The sequence below is a fragment of the Melopsittacus undulatus genome, chromosome Z (assembly GCF_012275295.1).
Source record: "Melopsittacus undulatus isolate bMelUnd1 chromosome Z, bMelUnd1.mat.Z, whole genome shotgun sequence".
In the NCBI taxonomy this organism is placed as follows: domain Eukaryota; kingdom Metazoa; phylum Chordata; class Aves; order Psittaciformes; family Psittaculidae; genus Melopsittacus; species Melopsittacus undulatus.
The window spans coordinates 11,304,893-11,323,647 of record NC_047557.1 but is presented as its reverse complement, the minus strand read 5'-3'; the positions used below and the strand labels follow the sequence as shown (position 1 = coordinate 11,323,647).

The 18,755-nt window shown below is 42.4% G+C and overlaps 1 protein-coding gene across 2 annotated transcripts in view; it reads left to right on the top strand.

Annotated features, from left to right (window-relative positions):
* The window catches only part of CCBE1 (collagen and calcium binding EGF domains 1), a 94,614-nt gene that overhangs the window by 71,906 nt on the left and 3,953 nt on the right, over positions 1-18,755 (top strand). The window contains exons 3-8 of one of the 2 annotated variants that reach the window (XM_034072943.1): positions 562-614; positions 5,895-6,029; positions 6,913-7,050; positions 8,582-8,584; positions 12,229-12,335; positions 18,218-18,338. In XM_034072943.1, coding sequence (XP_033928834.1) covers positions 562-614; positions 5,895-6,029; positions 6,913-7,050; positions 8,582-8,584; positions 12,229-12,335; positions 18,218-18,338 — 557 coding nt within the window. The remainder of the gene's footprint in view (positions 1-561; positions 615-5,894; positions 6,030-6,912; positions 7,051-8,581; positions 8,585-12,228; positions 12,336-18,217; positions 18,339-18,755) is intronic. The other variant, XM_034072942.1, reaches the window with a different exon arrangement.

Genomic DNA, 18,755 nt, shown 5'->3' with positions numbered 1-18,755 from the left:
TTGAATCTTCACTGCAGTTGTGTCTGCCTGCCTGTATAAGTTGAAATACCCAATATATTTCACTTACCACCTTCCAGGTTAATCAAACAATGAGAAATTACTGATAACATTTATCTTGAGTGCACTCCTTGCTGAAACTTACCTTTTCTGCAAGTTTACACTGTAATGATGGGTGTTTGAAAACACCTTTCACCATATCACGAAAATTATGACTTGAGCTGTGTGTATGGACAGCAGGGAGGAGTGCTGCATCCTTTCAGCACAAGGGAGCTGGGTTTTCAAAAAATACTTGGGATGCTGAGTGTGTCTGCATTGGTTACGCAGCCCCAGGATCCTGAGGTGGCTGGTCATGCCATCATTTAAAATGCCTCATGGACTGAATGATGTGTTTCCATGTTGCATTCTTTAATACTGAGTTATCTCCAACTGTGAAGCTCAGGATCCTCATCTTATTTCATTCATCACATACATGATATACTCATTACTGTTTCTAAAGGCAGCATCAATCTTTAGATAATGTATTTATTTATTTATTCATTTATTTATTTTATTATTTTTCAGGAAAAAATGCTGTAAGGGTTATAAGTTTGTTCTTGGACAGTGCATCCCTGAAGGTATGTGATTTCACTGTTCTTATCTGTCCTGTCCCTCTGCATTTATCTTTCCCCCTTTGCCCTCTTCTCAGCACTGCCAGTTTGGAAGAGCATCCTAATATAACTACAGGCTCAGATGTATCTCGTGTCAGTGGGGAAGCTGTTTCCAAGAAATTGTTGGGAAAATAAAAAGATCAGTATCTTCCAGAAGTTTTGCTTAGCATGCCAAGCCTTGATCCTCCCCTAAGTACACATGGCTACACAGATCTTGTCCCATGAACTGCTGCAAAGGGCTGCATTCTGTTTGTGGTTAGGCATGCAGGAGTGCTCTGTGCACCCAGCACACCCTTCCTGTCTGATGGCTTTCCCCATGTACCCCTTGGATCTACAACAGCCAGCTTGGCTTGTAACTGAACAGGGAATGCGTGACTATGTTAGTCCTGCTGTTAGTTACCCATTTCCCAAAGATGTCAGTGACCGGACAGCATCATCAAACAGCATCACTCTTCCATCACTTCTGGTCACGGGCACAGAGGTTGTTGCAATGAGATTTCATGTAGGAAAAGGCTGAGCTCTGTCTGCCTTAACCTTGTCAGGTCCACCCAGCCAATGGCTTCACATGAGCGGTGGCAATGGGACTTCTTCAATCATTCTGACTGCTTTGCTTGATTTGGATGAAATTGGCTCTGAAGTCATAGAAATAGGAGCTGTCACGCAGAAGCAAATGGCCAGAGATAACAAGCCAATAAACCATGTTTTCTCCAAAAACCAGGTTAAAAGGTTGGTCTATGGTAATACATCCTTCTATCTGATGACACGTGGAAAGCCTCGAGTTGACCTGAGAGTTTTGCCAGTTTGGGATGGTGATGTTTTGAAAAGAAAAGGGACAAATTAACATACTGGAGAGAGTCAGTGGGGTTTTGACTTACAGTCTCCAGCCAGCAGGGATTATAACCCAAACTCTGATCCTGCTGCTTTTGTTTTTTATAATTTGCATCTTCTTTGCTGCTGGCTGGAAACACTAGAACACTGGTTGGGAAAATGAAAATTAAAAAAAAATAAAAAGACAAAAAAAAAGAAAAAAAATCCACATTTTCTCGTAACAGGAATTATGGATTTGCTGCTTCCTTGCAAAGAAACAGCTCACAGTACCCACCCAAGCCCTGGGGGGCTGGGAAGGGTTTGGGTGAAATTGATGCTCCAAGATGTGGTTTTGCAGTGAGTTTCACTTCAGTGTGTGTGGCATGAGATGGCAGCTCCAGAGTGAGACAGACACTTGGAGGAGGCAGTTGTGCTTTGTTGTGCAAGGCAGTTGTGTGCATAGGAGACAGAAGCCCTCCTTTCAGGGTGGAAAGAAGCCAGGACTCTACACTCTGCCCTCCATTTTTCCTATGGATTGTAACCATTTTATATGCTGGCTTTTCACTAAATATAATGGGTACAGCAGAAGTGATAGGAACAAAAGTAAAATGAGAGCCATGGCAATATATTGTTTTAGGCTCCTAATTTTCATCTCTTGAGACCTGAGTGATTATGAAAGCAGGTTTTATTATGTACCCACTGAATTTGCTTAATCCTGTCTATCAACTGCATCTCAGTAACCTGAGTTTTTTGCCACTAATCAAATTTCTCTTCTGGCTTCTTTCCTCCCATACCTCCTTTCACCCTTTTTCAGCTCAATATTTTGCCTTGAAGTTCAGAGGCCACAGTAATTACTATAACATCTGAGACGATCTTGGTATAGGGACAAGAAACATGATTCAGTGAAGCACTCATTTCACTTAGTCCGTTACAAGACTTTACTTGGCTCTTCACACATTGTTTTGGCATAATCTTGACAGAGTAGCTGTATGAAATGCATATCTCAACACAGCCACATAAATATATTACAGATGTGATTTTATTAGAGCACATCTGCACCTTTCAATCCAGTACTGGCAACTTAAAGATGTGAGAAGTAGTTCCAGCCTTGTCTTCTCTGTGATACAGCAGTGGCTGAAGAGAGGAGGTTTGGGATAGGGATAGACCCTCCCTTGTCCACCCTCTTACAGCTGCCTCAGGAAGACAGTGATATTGGACAGCTGTTATTTAAACAGACTCCCAAAGGATTGTGTCTTTGCCAATGACCATCTTCAGTTTCTGACCAATTATTTCTTGTCTGCCCTTGAAAACCAACAGAAATCAGTGCAGTCCAGTATGAGCCCATGCCCCAGGTTCTGCTTTTCGTTTGCTTTGGACTCGCCTTCTCACTCTGGGTTTCAGCTGCAGGAGCAGGGGACAATGCTCTTCAGGAAACTTGAAGGGGAGTTTCTTTGTGTGGCTGATTCCACTTATAGCATCTCTTCCTTCTCCACCTGACCAGTGAAGCAGGTCAAAATGTAGCTCCTCACCCTTTTCTACTGAATGATCTTCTCCTTCTTTGCTCTGGAGACTCATAGCTCCAACCAAGTCCTGTCTTCTGGTGTCAGTGAGGGTAAAGCAGGTACAGATGTAGTCTGAAACACCTTCTTTTGGAGAGCACCATCCCTACCAGTGGTGTGTTACTTGAGTTTCTTGGCTGTGGATTAGTTACAGTTTATGGCAGGCAAACACTAATCAGATCTGTTCTTCCCTCACTAATGCTATTTCAGAAATTTCCTTGGTACAACTTCAGATGCTGCGTTGTCATTCCTGAGTTCACTGAAATATACAGAGACATTTGTAGTTCTGCTCCAGTTTTGTTTTGTATTCTCCTGAAGTCTGGAACAGCCTGATCCTCACCGTGTAACTGATTCATCCACAAACCACATTTCTCAGCCTGGGCTGGCAGACAAGGGGTTTGACCATGGAAGTGCATGTGCATCCTCAGTTCTGCATAGCATACAGAAATAGTGCAGCAGCTTTTGGGGAGTTTCATCCCACTTGTGAGGACTATTCCTGAGGGAGTTGTGTCAGCTAGGACCAAAGCCCTGGGGACACACAGCTCTGTGATGTGGGACCTACCCACAACCATTGTCTGATTTGGGTTGACTCCTTGGCAACCACAAGCAGGGAGATTTCCACTTCTTGGACCCTTCCCTAGCTTTGTATGAAAGTAAATTAAGGTGGAAGTGAAAACCATTGAAAGCCTAGTTAGATGAAATATGGCAGAAGAGAAGCAATTAAAAAGCACTGGCATTGTTTAGTCTAGAGGAAAGGAGGCTGAGGGGAAACGTGATAACAGTTTTTAGGTATGTGGAAACTTGCTGCAAGGGGAAAGTAAACTGTATTTCATGGCCTAGAAGAAGAGGACAAAAATAATGGGCTTAAATGGCTGCAAGGGGAGTTTGGATTAGATATGAGTAAAAGGCTTTCTATCTGCAGGGGCATTCAATCTTGGTAATAGACTGCATGGAGGGGCATCTCCAGCCCTCAGGGTACAGGCTAGATGAATGTCTATTAGGAAAGGTTTACACATAGTTAATCCTACTTGTGGTGGGAGATGGTCCCTTCCAGCACTGTTGGTTATTATTTTATTAGGGCACAGCTATTCATGGAAGCACAAGGGAGGACAGAGCTCATTTTGCGTCCACTCTGAATAGGCAGAACATGGCACAAGCCAAATCCAGCATCTGCACGGGCACACTGGTTAAGGAGCAGGCACGTTCACCCCTGTGCTCAGCACACTAGCCTGTTCTCCATCTGATTTTATTTCCGTGGAAAATCAAAATTGCAACCGTGCCCAGGAAAAACACCACTAATACCCACTTTATATTCGGGATTATTTAGTAGTGCCAAATGTAACGGGAGTTTACAACCCCAGCATCAACTAAAAAGCCCAAACTAGTCAAGGCTGACCATGCTTGAAGGCAAAGGCTGTGTTTTCCTTCTGCACTTGAGCAAGGCTGTGCACTGCATGACCCTAGCTCCTGCTGGGTGTCCTGGCACTGCCATTCACCATCACAGCACTGCAGGGAGGCTTCAAGTGTTAACACAGTTGTGAAATAAGAAGGAAAGAAAGGATGCTTGCTATTCAAAAGGTGACAAGCACAAGGGAGGAAATGTTTGGCACCATTACAATAGTACTTCTTGGTCTAAAGGGCTCTGGTGTGACGTACAGCAGCTTGTTAAGTGTTGTTTGGTGCTCTTCTGTACCTTGGCACATTGTCACTTTTACCCTCAGTGCCACGTGTGTGCTTCATATAATTTGTGAAATATGCAAATAATTTGTGGAACATGCAAATGTGGTTTCACTTGCTTTACTGTCTACCAGTTCATTTTAATTGTTTGGAAAAATCATACCCAGGGACGTCTGCTAGTCATTACTGTGAGTCACTAATGAGTTTGGGTTTTAATCATTTTATACTGTAAATATGGAAACAGTGCATTGCTGGGAACTCAGTTGAAACACTTTGGTTTAGATGTAGTTGGTCTGGAACATGGACAGCATATTTCTGCTATGACTCCCTAGTACCCAGTCACTGAAGGGTCACAGTGACAGCCACCTGGATGCTGTGTACAGGATGATGTTCCTCTGAAATCATCTCAGAAACTGCCACTTGCTTTGGCATAAAACCTGACTTCCATCAGGCTTTGCTTGAGCTGATTTTGACACTAGATGCTGCTCCTGCCCCTCTCTTTTCCTGGCACTGCAAACCCCTTGGAACCACAGACAGGGTTGCTCATCTCTCCTCAACCCCACCACCAGCCTGACACCAGGGGACAGATCCAGCCCTTGGCAGGGCAGGGATGCAGGTCAGACTCTGGTTTGCTCTGGTGTCTTCGATGGACTTCACATCTGCTGCTGCATAGCACTGAAATCAGAAACAGATTCTCCCTCCTTTGGGTTTCAAAAGGGGACGTGAGTGTTTTGGGATTTCACTGACAAGCCTAGCCAGTGACTTTACCATACCCTAATCTGCGTGTTGCTATCATGAAGAGTGATGATGGTTTTGTAACAATGTGTTCTTTGCTAGAAGGGTTACATCTGGCTTTGAATAATTAGAGTGCAATTTTAATTAAGTTTTCTTTATAACAAACTTTATGCCTGGATTTGGCAGTTAGCCTCACAGTGTCCCACAGTATTCAGCGTACAAAATGTTGCTATCAGCACCTAAAAAACTGTGGGATAAAACAGCAAAACAAGTTTTTAGGTAATTTAATATTTCTGTGAAAAGAATTCTTAAATTCTACAAACTGGGAAAGTGACCCTTGCTTAAAATCCAACTTTCAGAAACAGTCTAAATACTGTAAAGCTGTGATTAGCAATTACAATTTTACTGTCAAAGTATCATCTAGCTACTGCCACCGGTATTTTTCCTAACCACATTTTTCTCTCTCCAGACTATGATGTCTGTGCCGAAGCTCCCTGCGAACAGCAGTGCACAGATAACTTTGGGCGAGTCTTATGCACTTGTTATCCTGGGTACCGCTATGATCGGGAGAGGCACAGGAACAGAGAAAAGCCTTATTGCCTGGGTAGGTAGAAGTGTGTGTTTAGCTCATCTCTACTTACTGATGCATTTTGCTCCCTCAGGTCTTTTAGGAGTCAGTTTAGATCTGAAATCTTTCTTATTTCATTCCTATTACAGAAGAAATATGTTTTAATTATGGTAAGGATTCATTCTAGAGCTAAGAGATCTAAATCCTCCTGAAATTATTAGTAGGTAATACCTAAAATGAGACATATGCACCCAAACACTTTGGAATGTTGAGCTGATGTAATTCCCTTTATTAGTTCCTCCTGCAGGTTTGGGGTTTTAGCCTGAGACAAGGGACATGATAATAACAGTATCCCTCAAAGCACTACAACTGGGCCTAATTATGAAAGTAAATCCTTGCGGTTTGATTCAGATAGCCGCTATGTAATTCAGGACTGATCATTCACATGTGGTCATTGTGTGGCTAGTCTGACCTGCCTTTGTTGTGCTAGGGAACCAAGATTTGCAGGATCAAGCTTTGCTTGTGAGCTTTTCAATGCAAAGAAGTGGTCAAGAGATGTTCACTGATAAAATGCCAGGCGTGTTAATAATAAATGTGCAGTTTGCATAGAGCTCAAGCCCAATGCACCAGCAGTGCTGCAATTACTCATATATTTAAACCATGAAACCTCCTGATACCTTTGGAGGAAGTCTTTTGTTGTATTTGAGATGTGAAACCTCTGCCTTAGGAGCATTTTGAACTCTTGTGGCTGCCCTGTCCCTGGCAGTGTTCAACACCAGGTTGGACAGGGTTTGGAGCAACCTTCTCTAGTGGAAGGCACCCCTGCCCATGACAGGGCATTGGAACTAGATGATGTTTAAGGTCCCTTCTAACCCAAAACATTTTGTCCTGTGATTCTATGATTCTTCCTCCTCTCCAGATATAGATGAATGTGCCACAAGCAATGGGACCCTGTGCTCTCAGATCTGTGTCAACACCATAGGCAGCTACAGGTGTGAGTGTCACGAAGGCTATACGCGGGAGGAGGATGGCAAGACATGCACCAAAGGAGATAGAGGTATATGCTAGTCGGGTTTAAAGGTTCTGGGCCAAAAGGCCATCTAAAAGGTTGATCTGTCATAAAGAGGAACCACTCCTTATGCTATATTTAGAGCTGGGGGTCTGAACCTTGGAACCTGGGATGTAGTAGATGCTCCTGCAGAGTCTGGGCTGTTCACTGGGCCCCTATGGAGCAGTCCTGCTTCATGCTCTCCTCCTCCCCAGTTTATGAGCTGCACACACAGAGCAGTAAATTAGTAGCCCCATTTATAAAGAAAGAGTGGAAGTACATTGAAGGATGTGGAAAGCATTTTCCCCAGAGAGGCAGAGTGTCTGAACAGTGAAACTTGCCTTTACAGCTTCAGTTAGACAGTTCTGCTAGATCCATCTGCTAAAAGCCGTATTTTGTTCCCATACCAACCTGGATTATACCTAGCTTGTGGTCCAGAGCTCAGGAAAAACAGGGGAAAAAATTACCTTTATAAGACTTCATTAATCTGTTAATTAAATGAATTTCAGTAACTTCAATTTGTATGTACATGCCTATACCTGAGATTAGCAAATGGCCCTGGGTTGGGTGGTTAGTGCTTCTGGGCACTCAGGGGCTCAGAGGTGTGCCTGAGGGTTCAACACACTTTCCGAGCCTTGCTTAAATCAGTTGCTAAATTACACTGAGTAACACTGAATTCTGCTGACCTGCAATTACTCTGTGTGTCTTGTGACTTTTTGTAATGAAAGTAATTTGTGATGGGAAAGGGGTAGAAGTGAGGGCTTGTTCTTGATTTTCACTGTTGGTTTCCAAGTACACGTGTGCACTGTGTATAAATGATTTTCAGGTTTTTGCCCTCATCCCAGTCATTAAGTTACAGCACTCAGAGTACTGCAGATTGAATACTGATACGACAATTCAAAAAGAAAGGAGGAAGAGAAACAACCTATGCTTTGGCAAAGAAAAAGAAACCCAAACAACCCAAAACCCCCTCTTTTGATGAATGATGATTTACCATAGGTTCATCAATTATTGCCTGAACAGTTACTTTCAGGATGCTCTAAATCCTGTTGGATGGTGAGAACAATTTATAATTTGGTTTTCCTTTGAAAACATGTAACTGGAGACACTCCATTAATTTTAATTGTTCCTTGTAGTTTTTCATTTTTTTTTCCTGTGTGTGGAAATCGTAAAGGAAAGAGAAATAACCTATATAATCAATCCCCTTGCAAATAGTTTTTCTAGTTAATGTTTCCACTGGCTACTTCAAATTACGAGAAAGAGCAGCATCCAGAGCATTCAGGATAACCAACCATGCAAAATATTCAAGGCTGTGGAAATAATTCTGATTTCTGAAAAGCGACAATTTTACGCTGAATATGCACGGCACATAAAAATGTCAGTTTTGGTAGTTAATCTGGAACAAAATACTGCCCATCTCTCAAGACATTTCCCAAACCAGCGACGTGAAGCACAGGAGACCACTTTCCGCTCTGTTACCCCGCTCCACTCCAAGTCACTGTTACTAATTGCCGGGCCTTTGAGACAAATTCAGGAGGAGCTGGTCATTGCTGTTTGACGGGGTTCATGTGTGTAACTCATCCGAAAGGCTTTGGACAGCCGAGAAGGACCGGCTGTCGCGATGCACCACCCCGTGGTCAGCCCTAACCCTGCACCGCTCTGGAGCACCACATCCGTGCTGGAATCACTTCCTAATAAATTGATTCTTCGCTTTCTTCGTAGATGGAACACTTAAATGTTATGTTAACATTTAGTGTGAGAGACATGAAAACACACGTACTCCTCTCCAGCTCTAACCATTTCACGTATTTTCCAGGAGATACTATTCATGTTTTCATTATGCCATGCCTGAAGGCTGCAATCCAGGCACTTTTGGGCTCTGTAACAGGGCTTGACCAAGAGCTTTGGGTCTATTAGCGGGCACAAGAATAGGGAGCATTTTTCCTGCATCCACAGACATGTCATATTTGATAGAGACAATACACTCTCTTCACAGAAGTAGGCAAATGAAACCATCTCAGCAGGCTGAGCCTGGATAATGCAACACAGATGATCAACTCAACAGTCTCCATGTGAAGACTGCCTGCGGCACAGCTCCCTACAGAGCTCTCCCCAGCCAGTATCTCCTTCTCTTCCAGCATCAGCAAGGCAGACTCTTTGAGCACATGCAAAGAAAACACAATGCTCCCCCGAGTAGGTCTCTTACTGATAGGTGCCACAGGGCTCACTGGTGTCTCACTGAGATGAAAGGACTCCCATCAGGAAGGCAATGTCACATGTGAGCTAGACTTTGTGATTTAGAAAGCCTTCATGAAATGGGGCTGGTTTAAGCCTTCTCTGAAATAATTTGTATTCTGGTGTAGGTCTGTGCAATGGAAACAGGCTGTAAGAGTGTCTTGCTCAGTGCTGGCCAAACTGACCCTGGTGGGTGACCTCTGCTTCTGCACTGTGCATGGGTGGCTCCATCTAATCGCTTCCTGCCCCCCCTGGCCTGTCCTAGGTGGCTTCTGGCTTTATCCATGCTTTATTCTGGCTTTGTTCATAGTTTGGTCCTGATACAGGATCACATGGGGGTAGAGCAAATATTTGATGGATGACTTCTTTCCTGGGCAAATCATCACCTCTGTCTGGTACGAGTTAGGGGGATTCCACCTCTCTCCAGGGATGCAGCTCATTCTTGCTTACATGACGCTGTTGGACTTCTTCCTCCGACAAGTCAATCCAACTGGATTTGGAGAAATCTCACTGGTATGATATTTCCTAAACCATAGCTGACCCCCCTACATTCATCTCCATGAATTTTTACAGCCTTGTTTTATCTACACTTGTCAGCCCCGTGTGCCACATCCTTCTGGAAGATAAACTGGATTTTAGAATGAAACATGAGGCCAAATTCACTGCTTCTTAATCCACACATAATTCCACTGATTCTAGAGGGACTGCATTAGATTTCAAATAGCAGAGTCTCTGGCAGTTTCTCTCTATGATTATATGTTGTTTTCAGCAAAATTTCTTTACACAGTATGAGGGAACTCATTTGGTAAGATAGTTATTAAAAGAGATTTTGGTTAAGACTAGTACCAAACCCAACATTTATTGGAGTTTGGGGAAAAAAAAAAGGGGGGGAGGAGGGGGGGGGAAGGGGCATATTTTTCTGATGGCTTTTTATATGTTCATCTATAAATCCTATACAGGTCCAAAAATGTACACATCAAAACACTGATTTTTTTTTTTTGTTAAAAGAAGCTGAAAAATTGGAGCAGGAGGAAGAATTCCATGAGAGAGCCACAATACTGACTTGTGGTCGAGAGAAACGTACCTTATAGAAATATCAAGAGATGTCTTGATTACAACATACCCATTCCTTGTTAAGGGATAAAAAAAAACTCTGCATGGCAGACTCTTTATCAGAGAAAGGCCCATGGCAAATAGGCTTTGGAAGAAGTCAAAAGCAAAATGATTAGCCTTAGAAATACTGCTTTGAGGTAGGAAAACAGCAAATGCGGTGTGTTCAGGTACCTTCACATAAAGGCTGAAGTCCATCTGGGAGGTGTTGTGGTCAGTCTTGAAGTCAGGAACAATTTGCTGAAATTCTATTATATCTTATGCAGAGATCATCAGAAAACACTGAGTTGTACTTCTCAGCCTTGAATCTTTGAGACATCTGAACACTGTGTGGAAAGCTGCTCAAGTATTACCAAGCTGTGCACGATCAGGAAGGGCTGGGAAGCGCAAACAGTAGTGTGCTTACTACCATAAAAACGTTAAATAAATTGTGTATTATTGTAATGTCACTGGACTGCAACCATGGGAGCAGGCATTTGATGAGTGGGAAAAAGCCCAAGCCTTTGCATCCTGATTTTCTGACCAGTTTAGTGCTAACACCAGTATTAATGCTGCTGGTTATTCCAGCACCTTGCCCTTACAGCCCACTCCTCCCTCATTAGGAGAAAACTAAAATTTTTTCTTCTAAAAGCAAGCATACCTGATGTAGAATTAAATCCAATGGATTAAACATACCAAAAATCAGTTTTTCATAAATTTGTGCTTTAGCTGATTTTCCATAGATGACCATCTGATGGATGCAATATTCCTTATGGGACCCTGCAAATATTTCAAGTCAATACCTTTAGTATTAAATATCTTTAGTATTAAAAACTTCTGGTTTCATTCAAAATGACGCAGATGTTTTCAAAATCAATGCATATTTCTGAAAAGGTGAAGGACATTAGATGCGTGTCCAAGAGAGAAGTATAACACAATAGCTAAGTGCATTGTAGTTGATCCTTTTTGAAGATTTTGAATGTTTACTGGCTTTAACCAGGAGCACCTGCAGAGTTTTTCCATTACAGGACATGCTCTGAAAGGTTGGTGTTCAAAGGTGTCTAACAACCCTTCCAGTTAACATTGTAGAAGGTCATACATCATATGCAGAGCCTCCGTACACTTGATGCTTCTCAACAACTGTATGTGAAAATAAAAAAGCTCACCTAAAGTTTTTCTTTAAGTGGACATCTGTTAAAACAATGCTTGTTTGCTTGTGATGCAAAAATGCTTCACAGTTTATGGGACTGAGAAAAGGGCAAGAAAAACATTTGTGGTATCTCTTACAGTTCGAATCATTTAATGGAATCTTGAAAAGATCCCATTCATGTGTAGTATCAACAGGTGTGACCCTTTCTCTTGCATGGATTTAAATCCCTGGCATTAATCTCAATCCCTGTCTCCGCTCAGGCTGATTTCATCACATGGAGAAACAACCTGTGATGATAAAAAGCAGTTTGTGCGAAGTGAACGAAATGACCATATTGTGAGGGATTTTACTGTAATTTATAGCATATGAAAATTTGCCCTTTGGGGACCGTAAATCAGTTCAGATCTGTAGGGTTAGCCTACCCTAAACACAAAGATAAAAGAAGTGGTGTAAACTCTTCCAGGTATTAAAAAAATAAATTCCTGGGGGACTGTTAACTGGAAACAGCTGCTTTAAAAATGAGCTCAGAGCTGTCCCTGCAAGGTTTTCAGGCTTACATAGCAATTCACAGTCAAAGCATTAATAATAGCAAGATTCTCTCCTCTTTTCACAGTCTGGGGAAATCTAACAACCTTCAAGTTGCTTTTGCAATCACTGTATGAATTTATTTACTTCAGATCTTTATATTTTCATTGGAAACTGCTTTCTTTCAGCTGGGCTTACTGAGAAATCTGAAAATGTGGCAAAACCAGGGACATGCTGTGCCTCCTGTAAGGAATTTCATCAAATAAAGCAGATGGTTTTACAACTGAAGCAAAAGGTAAGAACACTGATCAGCCATGTCTTTACCAAACCTGCATTTTTTATGTTTTATGAGGTTAAATTTAAGTGTTTGGAGCTGTCACTGCCTGTGGCAGAGCCTGTGGCTCTTGTGGCCATAAAGATGATGGCAATATATTTTTAAATAATGTTGGAATGGCATCTCTTCTTTACACTTCTGTGTTGCTTGTAAGCAGATTGCTAACCAAGCTCACGGAGCTGTGTTACCAAGCTCATGGTAACAGAGTCTGCCAAACTCTCATCCCAGTCTGAGCCCAGGTTTCTTGGCAATGTGTGCTGGCCTCCGATTTTCATTCATTCTAAATGCACAAGATTTTGGACTTGATCCACCTTTAGTACAAGCAAGTGCAAGACATTCTGCAGATGCCACAACATGGGAGAACATGATTTTGCATTAATGGGATGCTGATACAGGATTCTTTCCAAATAGGAGGTATGTGGCTAAACAAAACCACCACTAAGCTTTGATTCTTTTACAAAGAAAAACCCTTCAGCCCTAACCTTTTCTGTTTTCACCCTTGTCCTTACAAGTAGACAATAATGCACTTTAAAACTTGTCCTGGCCTTTAATTGCTCCTGTAAGTGGCCTCCTTTTGCAATTGAGTGGGATTGAATTAACTCAGAGACTCAACCTAGAATTTGGAGAGCCAGGTGTAGGTATACAGGTGTAATTCCTTTTCTGATAACATCACCTTCAGACATTCAGGTTTTCTTAAATTGAAATGTTCTACAGGAATATTCTCAACAATTCATGTTGACAGGCTGTAATTATTTCACCCAGGGTGCTCATTTGGTTTCATTGTGTCAAAACACAATTTGGTGTTTTCACTTGTTTCATTTAATGTTATTCATTCAATGTAATTTATATTAGGAAGAAAGACATCTACTCCACTTAAATGAAATACACTGAATTTAGAGATACTCTTTATCTCAAAAACCTCAGAATTTTCCTTCTGGATCAGCAGGGAGAGGAATGTGGAAGTGGCAGAATTTAATGTGTGATCAAGATTCTGATTTTCAAACAAATGGTAGCAGACAAGTTAAAAAAGAATCCGTTCTTTTTAGTGGCTGTTTGTCCAGCTGCAGTCTGTGATGCTGAGCAGGCTCACACTGACCTCTAGGGAGGGATCTAGGTCACACTGTTGGCCAAGTCGTTTGCTGTGAGGATTGATGGAAACCAATGGCCTGAATCAGTAGAAAGTTTTTTGTGTCCAGCTTCCACTGTTAGATGCCTGTTTTCAAATCTCACTCCTGGAAAACTAAGACCATCAATACCTAACACTGTGAGCACTTGTACAGTAGCTGCAGCCAAACTAAGCAGCTCACTCTTGCTTCATAGCCAAGTCCTGTCATGGTCCATAGCTTAAATTTCTCCTAAGTATCTTCCTAGTGGGAATTCATTTATTTGGCATCCTCAGAGGGAGCCCCGGGTTGTGCCTCACACAGACAGGGCTGGAAGAGGTGGTCTCTAATACCCTCAGCATTTTTCATCCCACAGAGAGGAGACCAAACCTCGTGCTGCTTCTCTACCCACAAGGAGATGGACCCTTGTGTTTCACCAGCTGCTCCTCCTGGCCAAGTTCTTCTGGGGAGGATGTCTCTTAATATCTGTGGTTGAAGCTGTTCTGGTTTGCACAGAAAAATTCATTTCTGTCTGCCAGAGAGACAGTTTATGGGAATGAGTGTTCAGTCTTGTGGTTAAGGCTTTCAGATTTTATGAACTTTATGCAAAATTATGTTTAGCAGAAGAGCCTGTGAAGGATCCAATCCAGCAAACTCTACAATTGGAAACTGGTGTATGCTTCTGGAAGCGGGAGGTGTGAATTTGTGTCTCCTTCAGAAAGGACAGGGTGAACTCAAGTCCTGCTACCTCTGGTGATGGCACCAATACCTTTTTGGAGGATTGCAACATTCAAGAAAGGATGCAGGAAAAAGTAGTTCTAGGATCAGGAACAGAAACTCACCTTGCATGGCCAATCCAGTGGGATGCACAGTTCCAAGATACTAGGGAAATGTGGGCAGTCCTTTGTTGATCTCAGACCTTGCTGGAAGGAAGAAGAATGGAAAGCTGAAAAACTGGGAGAAATGTATCTAACATGCTGACACTCAGCCAACAATTTAAAACAAAAAAAAACCCACCAAGTAAGCTGGATCCTATTGCAGAGACATGTTTTAATTAGAAAACCACGTTCCACATCACTTCTGTCAAGCACTGTCAAAGTCGCCTAAACCACACATCGCCTAGAAACTACTCAAAACGCCAGATGCAGCATGCAACACAGCATATGGGAGTCTTGGTTTTAGTACTCTCTTTCTTTAAAATTTACCCTCACTAATATTTGCATGCACATGGAAAGCGAAAAAATATTTTCCAAGGGCCATTAAGATTTGGAGCTGTGGATGGAGAAAGCCAAGGTCACTCTGGAAGATGATCCTGGTTCAGTTAAAAGGTGAAATAGAAATTAGGCCAGTGAGTATAGCCAATCCCAAAAAGGATGTGAGTCAACATCAAAAACACATGGTTTGGCCCCAGTGCATGTAACAACCATTTTCTGGCCAGAAGATATCAAAGAGCAGTGAGCTAGACCAGAGACTGGGTATTTTGGCACTTTCAGTGTATGCCTCAGGTCCATCTGACTCAGTGGGGAAGCATGTGTAGATGCTTTCACAGCAGCTCTGTGATTTTTTTTTTAAACTTTGTTATTACAACAGCCTTGCTGGCAGGAACAAGTCAATATTTAAGCAACAGAAAAGAATACACTTCCAAATCCTCTTCATGATAAATCTTAAGAGTTATATTCATGGCAGGGACTAATACTAAGTGATGTCTATTTATTAGCTGAGATAGCAATACATCTCCAAAATAGGATCTGGTAGTAAATTTAAGTACAAGCTCTAGAGAGGACAACAGTTAAGCTGTCACTCAACTGTGTACACCCTTAAGGAAAAATACTCACTGACTTTAAGGAGAAGCACTCACTGATGACACTGAAAATATTCTCACAAAAACTGCCTGGAAAATCCAGTACCTTTAGGTAGTCACAGGATTTAACTCTGTCTTGGGTTTACCATGGCAGCATTAGCACTGCAGAGCCCTTGACTAGAGTCACATAGTGAAGGTTTTGCAGCATGATGGTCCTTGCAACCCTTCCATTCATATCCATCCAGGACCTTCCTCTGGACAGGACCTTGCTCCAGGAAACAAAACTTTACAGTGTGCTGACCAGATGTGAGCAGTTGACCTCCCCATGCTGGTCCCTGGCAAGTGTAGCTGTGAGACCTCCCAGCTACTGAATTTTCCTCTTTAGCCCCAGGCATAAGGTACTGTGACCCATGGAGGAGCCTTTTCAGCAGTTCCGTGCTTTGTTGTGTGCTACAATGGCTGGGATGTTGGCTGAGAGAGCTGCAGGATCATTAGTAAACAAAGCAGATGTTTTTCTTTGTAAAACCATGACAGTCCCCCCCAAAGCAGTAGGTGCGCTGTATCCCCATTTTCTATGTGAGCAGATTTGTAAGAGTAAGCTCATAAGAAACACCCTATGGGGCTTCTATGAAATGCTGACTTCATCCAGTCACTGATTTCTGTGGGGGTGGACTGACTCTACCAAATTCTTGTAAGACTTACATCACTTGATTTGTCTTTAGTGCATCTTGTGTTTGGAACAGCAATGTTCTCCAAAACCTGAGTCACAAATGGCTGATAAATCTTTGTATTCCTGTCATCGTGTTTTGAATTGCACTCTGAAAAATCAAACTGGTGTTTCAGAAATGCCACCATGAACTGTCTTAATATTTCTAACTTTTTTGAAGTCTTTTTTCCCCTCACTTTTTCTTCCTTCAGAACTGTTCTGTTCATCCAGACACCAAACTACAAGCAGTGCTGGCTGCCCTTAAAGTGCATACTTAAGTAACAACTTGACACAAGAAATTTGCCCAGTTATAGTGTGTACCGCAAGTGCATAGCATTTTTTTTCTCTGTGTGTTACAAACATTAGGTTTACACTAAGGCCAGAAGTATGTGTATCACAAAATTACAGAAGAAAGCATGAATCTTGAGAACAGCCCTGTGCAGGGAATTCCAAATAGCCAATTAAAAGCATTGACAGGTAGCAGGAGTCATTGTGTGTTTTATTTAATGAAGCTCTCCCACACAAATATTGCAGAATCCAGCATCACCACTGAGCCAATTTCATTCAGGGAGCTACAGAGCTGACCTAGGAGTAGATCTGCCCTGGTATTGCTCAAATAACTCTTCAGTTCCATTTGGCAGAGCAAAATTCCCAACTGTACATGCAGCCACTAATAATCTTCTTTCCTCACTGCAAACCAGCTGCCTGCCTTGTCATCTCCCTTCAGCTGGTTCTGGAGAGACGAAATATTTGCAGAATGTTTCTAAATACGACAGAATCAAAGAATCATAGAATGATTTAAGTTGGAAGGGGCCTTAAAGCTCATCCAGCTCCAACCCACTGCCATGGACAGGGACACCTTCCACTAGACCAGGTTGCTCCAAGCCCCATTCAAGCTGGCCTTGAGCACTGCCAGGGATGGGACAGACACAGCTTCTCTGGGCACACTGTGCCAGCGCCTCAGCACTCTCACAGGGAAGAATTTGTCCCTCATATCTAATCTAAATCTACCCTCATTCAGGTTAAAGCCACTCCCCCTTGTTCTATCCCTACCTCCCTGTCCTTTTTTAAAGTCCCTCTCCAGATTTCCTGTAGCCCCTTTAAGCACTGGAAGCTGCTCTAAGGTGTCCCCAGAGCCTTCTCTTTTCCAGGCTGAACTTCAACTCTCTCAGCCTGTCGCATAGCAGAGGTGCCCCAGCCCTCGGATCTTCTTTGTGGCTCCCTCTGGACTTGCTCCAATAGCTGCATGTCTTTCTTATGCTGGGGACCGAAGAGCAACAAACTTGTTGAGGGCGCACTCAATCCCAATGTTCATGTCACCAACAAAGGTGTTAAATGGTGACAGACCCAACACTGATCCCTGAGGAATGTCGCTTGTCACTGGTCTCTACTTGGCCATCAAGCCGTTGACTGCAACTCTTTGAGTGTGACTGTCCAGCTAATTCCTTATGCACTGAATGTTCCATCCATCATATGCATGTATTCTCAATCCAGAGAAAGGATGCTGTGGACAATGTCAAATGTTTTGCACAAGTCCAGGTAGATGACATCAATCTTCTGTTACCCATCAGTGCTGTAAACTAATTGTAGAAAGAAGAGTTTAATTATTAAATATATTAAATCTGGGCAGATGAATATTTCATGGGTAATTAAGGATCTGGTGTAATTGATAATGACATTCTAAACTACTGTGTGCAATTCTCCCGACATTCTCACTTACTTCAGCTTTGTGTCTCTATGCAGAGCAGATCCACACATCTGTCAGGTTAAACAATAGGCTTACAGGGCCAGATACACAAAGGATTGGGGGCTGTCGCTGAAACCTATAAAAAGTTACAGGCTGTGCAGAAATTCAGAACTCAGGTATCTGAGCTAATGTTGTCCTGAGAAAGAGCAGTAAATGAACAGAGGAAACTCTAAATAAAGAAAAAGTTTTCCTGAGAAGATCCAAGCAGTTATGAGACAAGTTTTTGGCAACTTGCTGCTGTATGTCTCCTGAATTTCTCCTGCCCTCCATTTGAATTGACTTGCAGTATTTCTACACTGGCTTGAAAAGTGAACAGCCTCACACAGTAACATTTTTTTCAGATTATTTCAGTGAAGGATACAATTAAACATTTTGTATTTTCCTGGATAACATAAATATGCTGTTTGTCCACATGAAAGCTTCACCAAGAATGTAATTTATCCAGCTGAACAGTGAAGGGCTTACACTGATTTTTGTTTTTGGCAGGTTGCTTTTCTACCAAATAATGCTGCTGATCTTAGCAAGCAAATCACTGGTGAAAAAGTGCTTGCATCTAATGCATATATCCCCGGCCCCCCAGGCCAGCCTGGCCAACCAGGCCCTCCAGGTAAGATACAGACAAGAGAGACATAAATGTGCAATAGTGCTATGAATAAGGATGCTGGTGAGGGACTATTCATTAGGGACTGTAGTAACAGGACAAGGGATAATGAGTTAAAAGTTAAACAGGGGAGGTTTACATTTACTCTTTACTGTTAGGGTGGTGAGGTACTGGAATGCTCCATCCCTGGCAGTGTTCAAGGCCAGGTTGGATGAAGCCTTGGGTGATATGGTTTAGTGTGAGGTGTCCCTGCCCATGGCAGGGGGGTTGGAACTGGATGATCTTAAGGTCCTTTCCAACCCTAACTATTCTATGGTTCTATGAATAAAAGTCATAAGCATATCTTTCAGTGTGATCAGATTTAATGTGTTTCATATCTTGACTATAATTATATTTGTGTTTGTGCTAAATTTAAAAACTTTC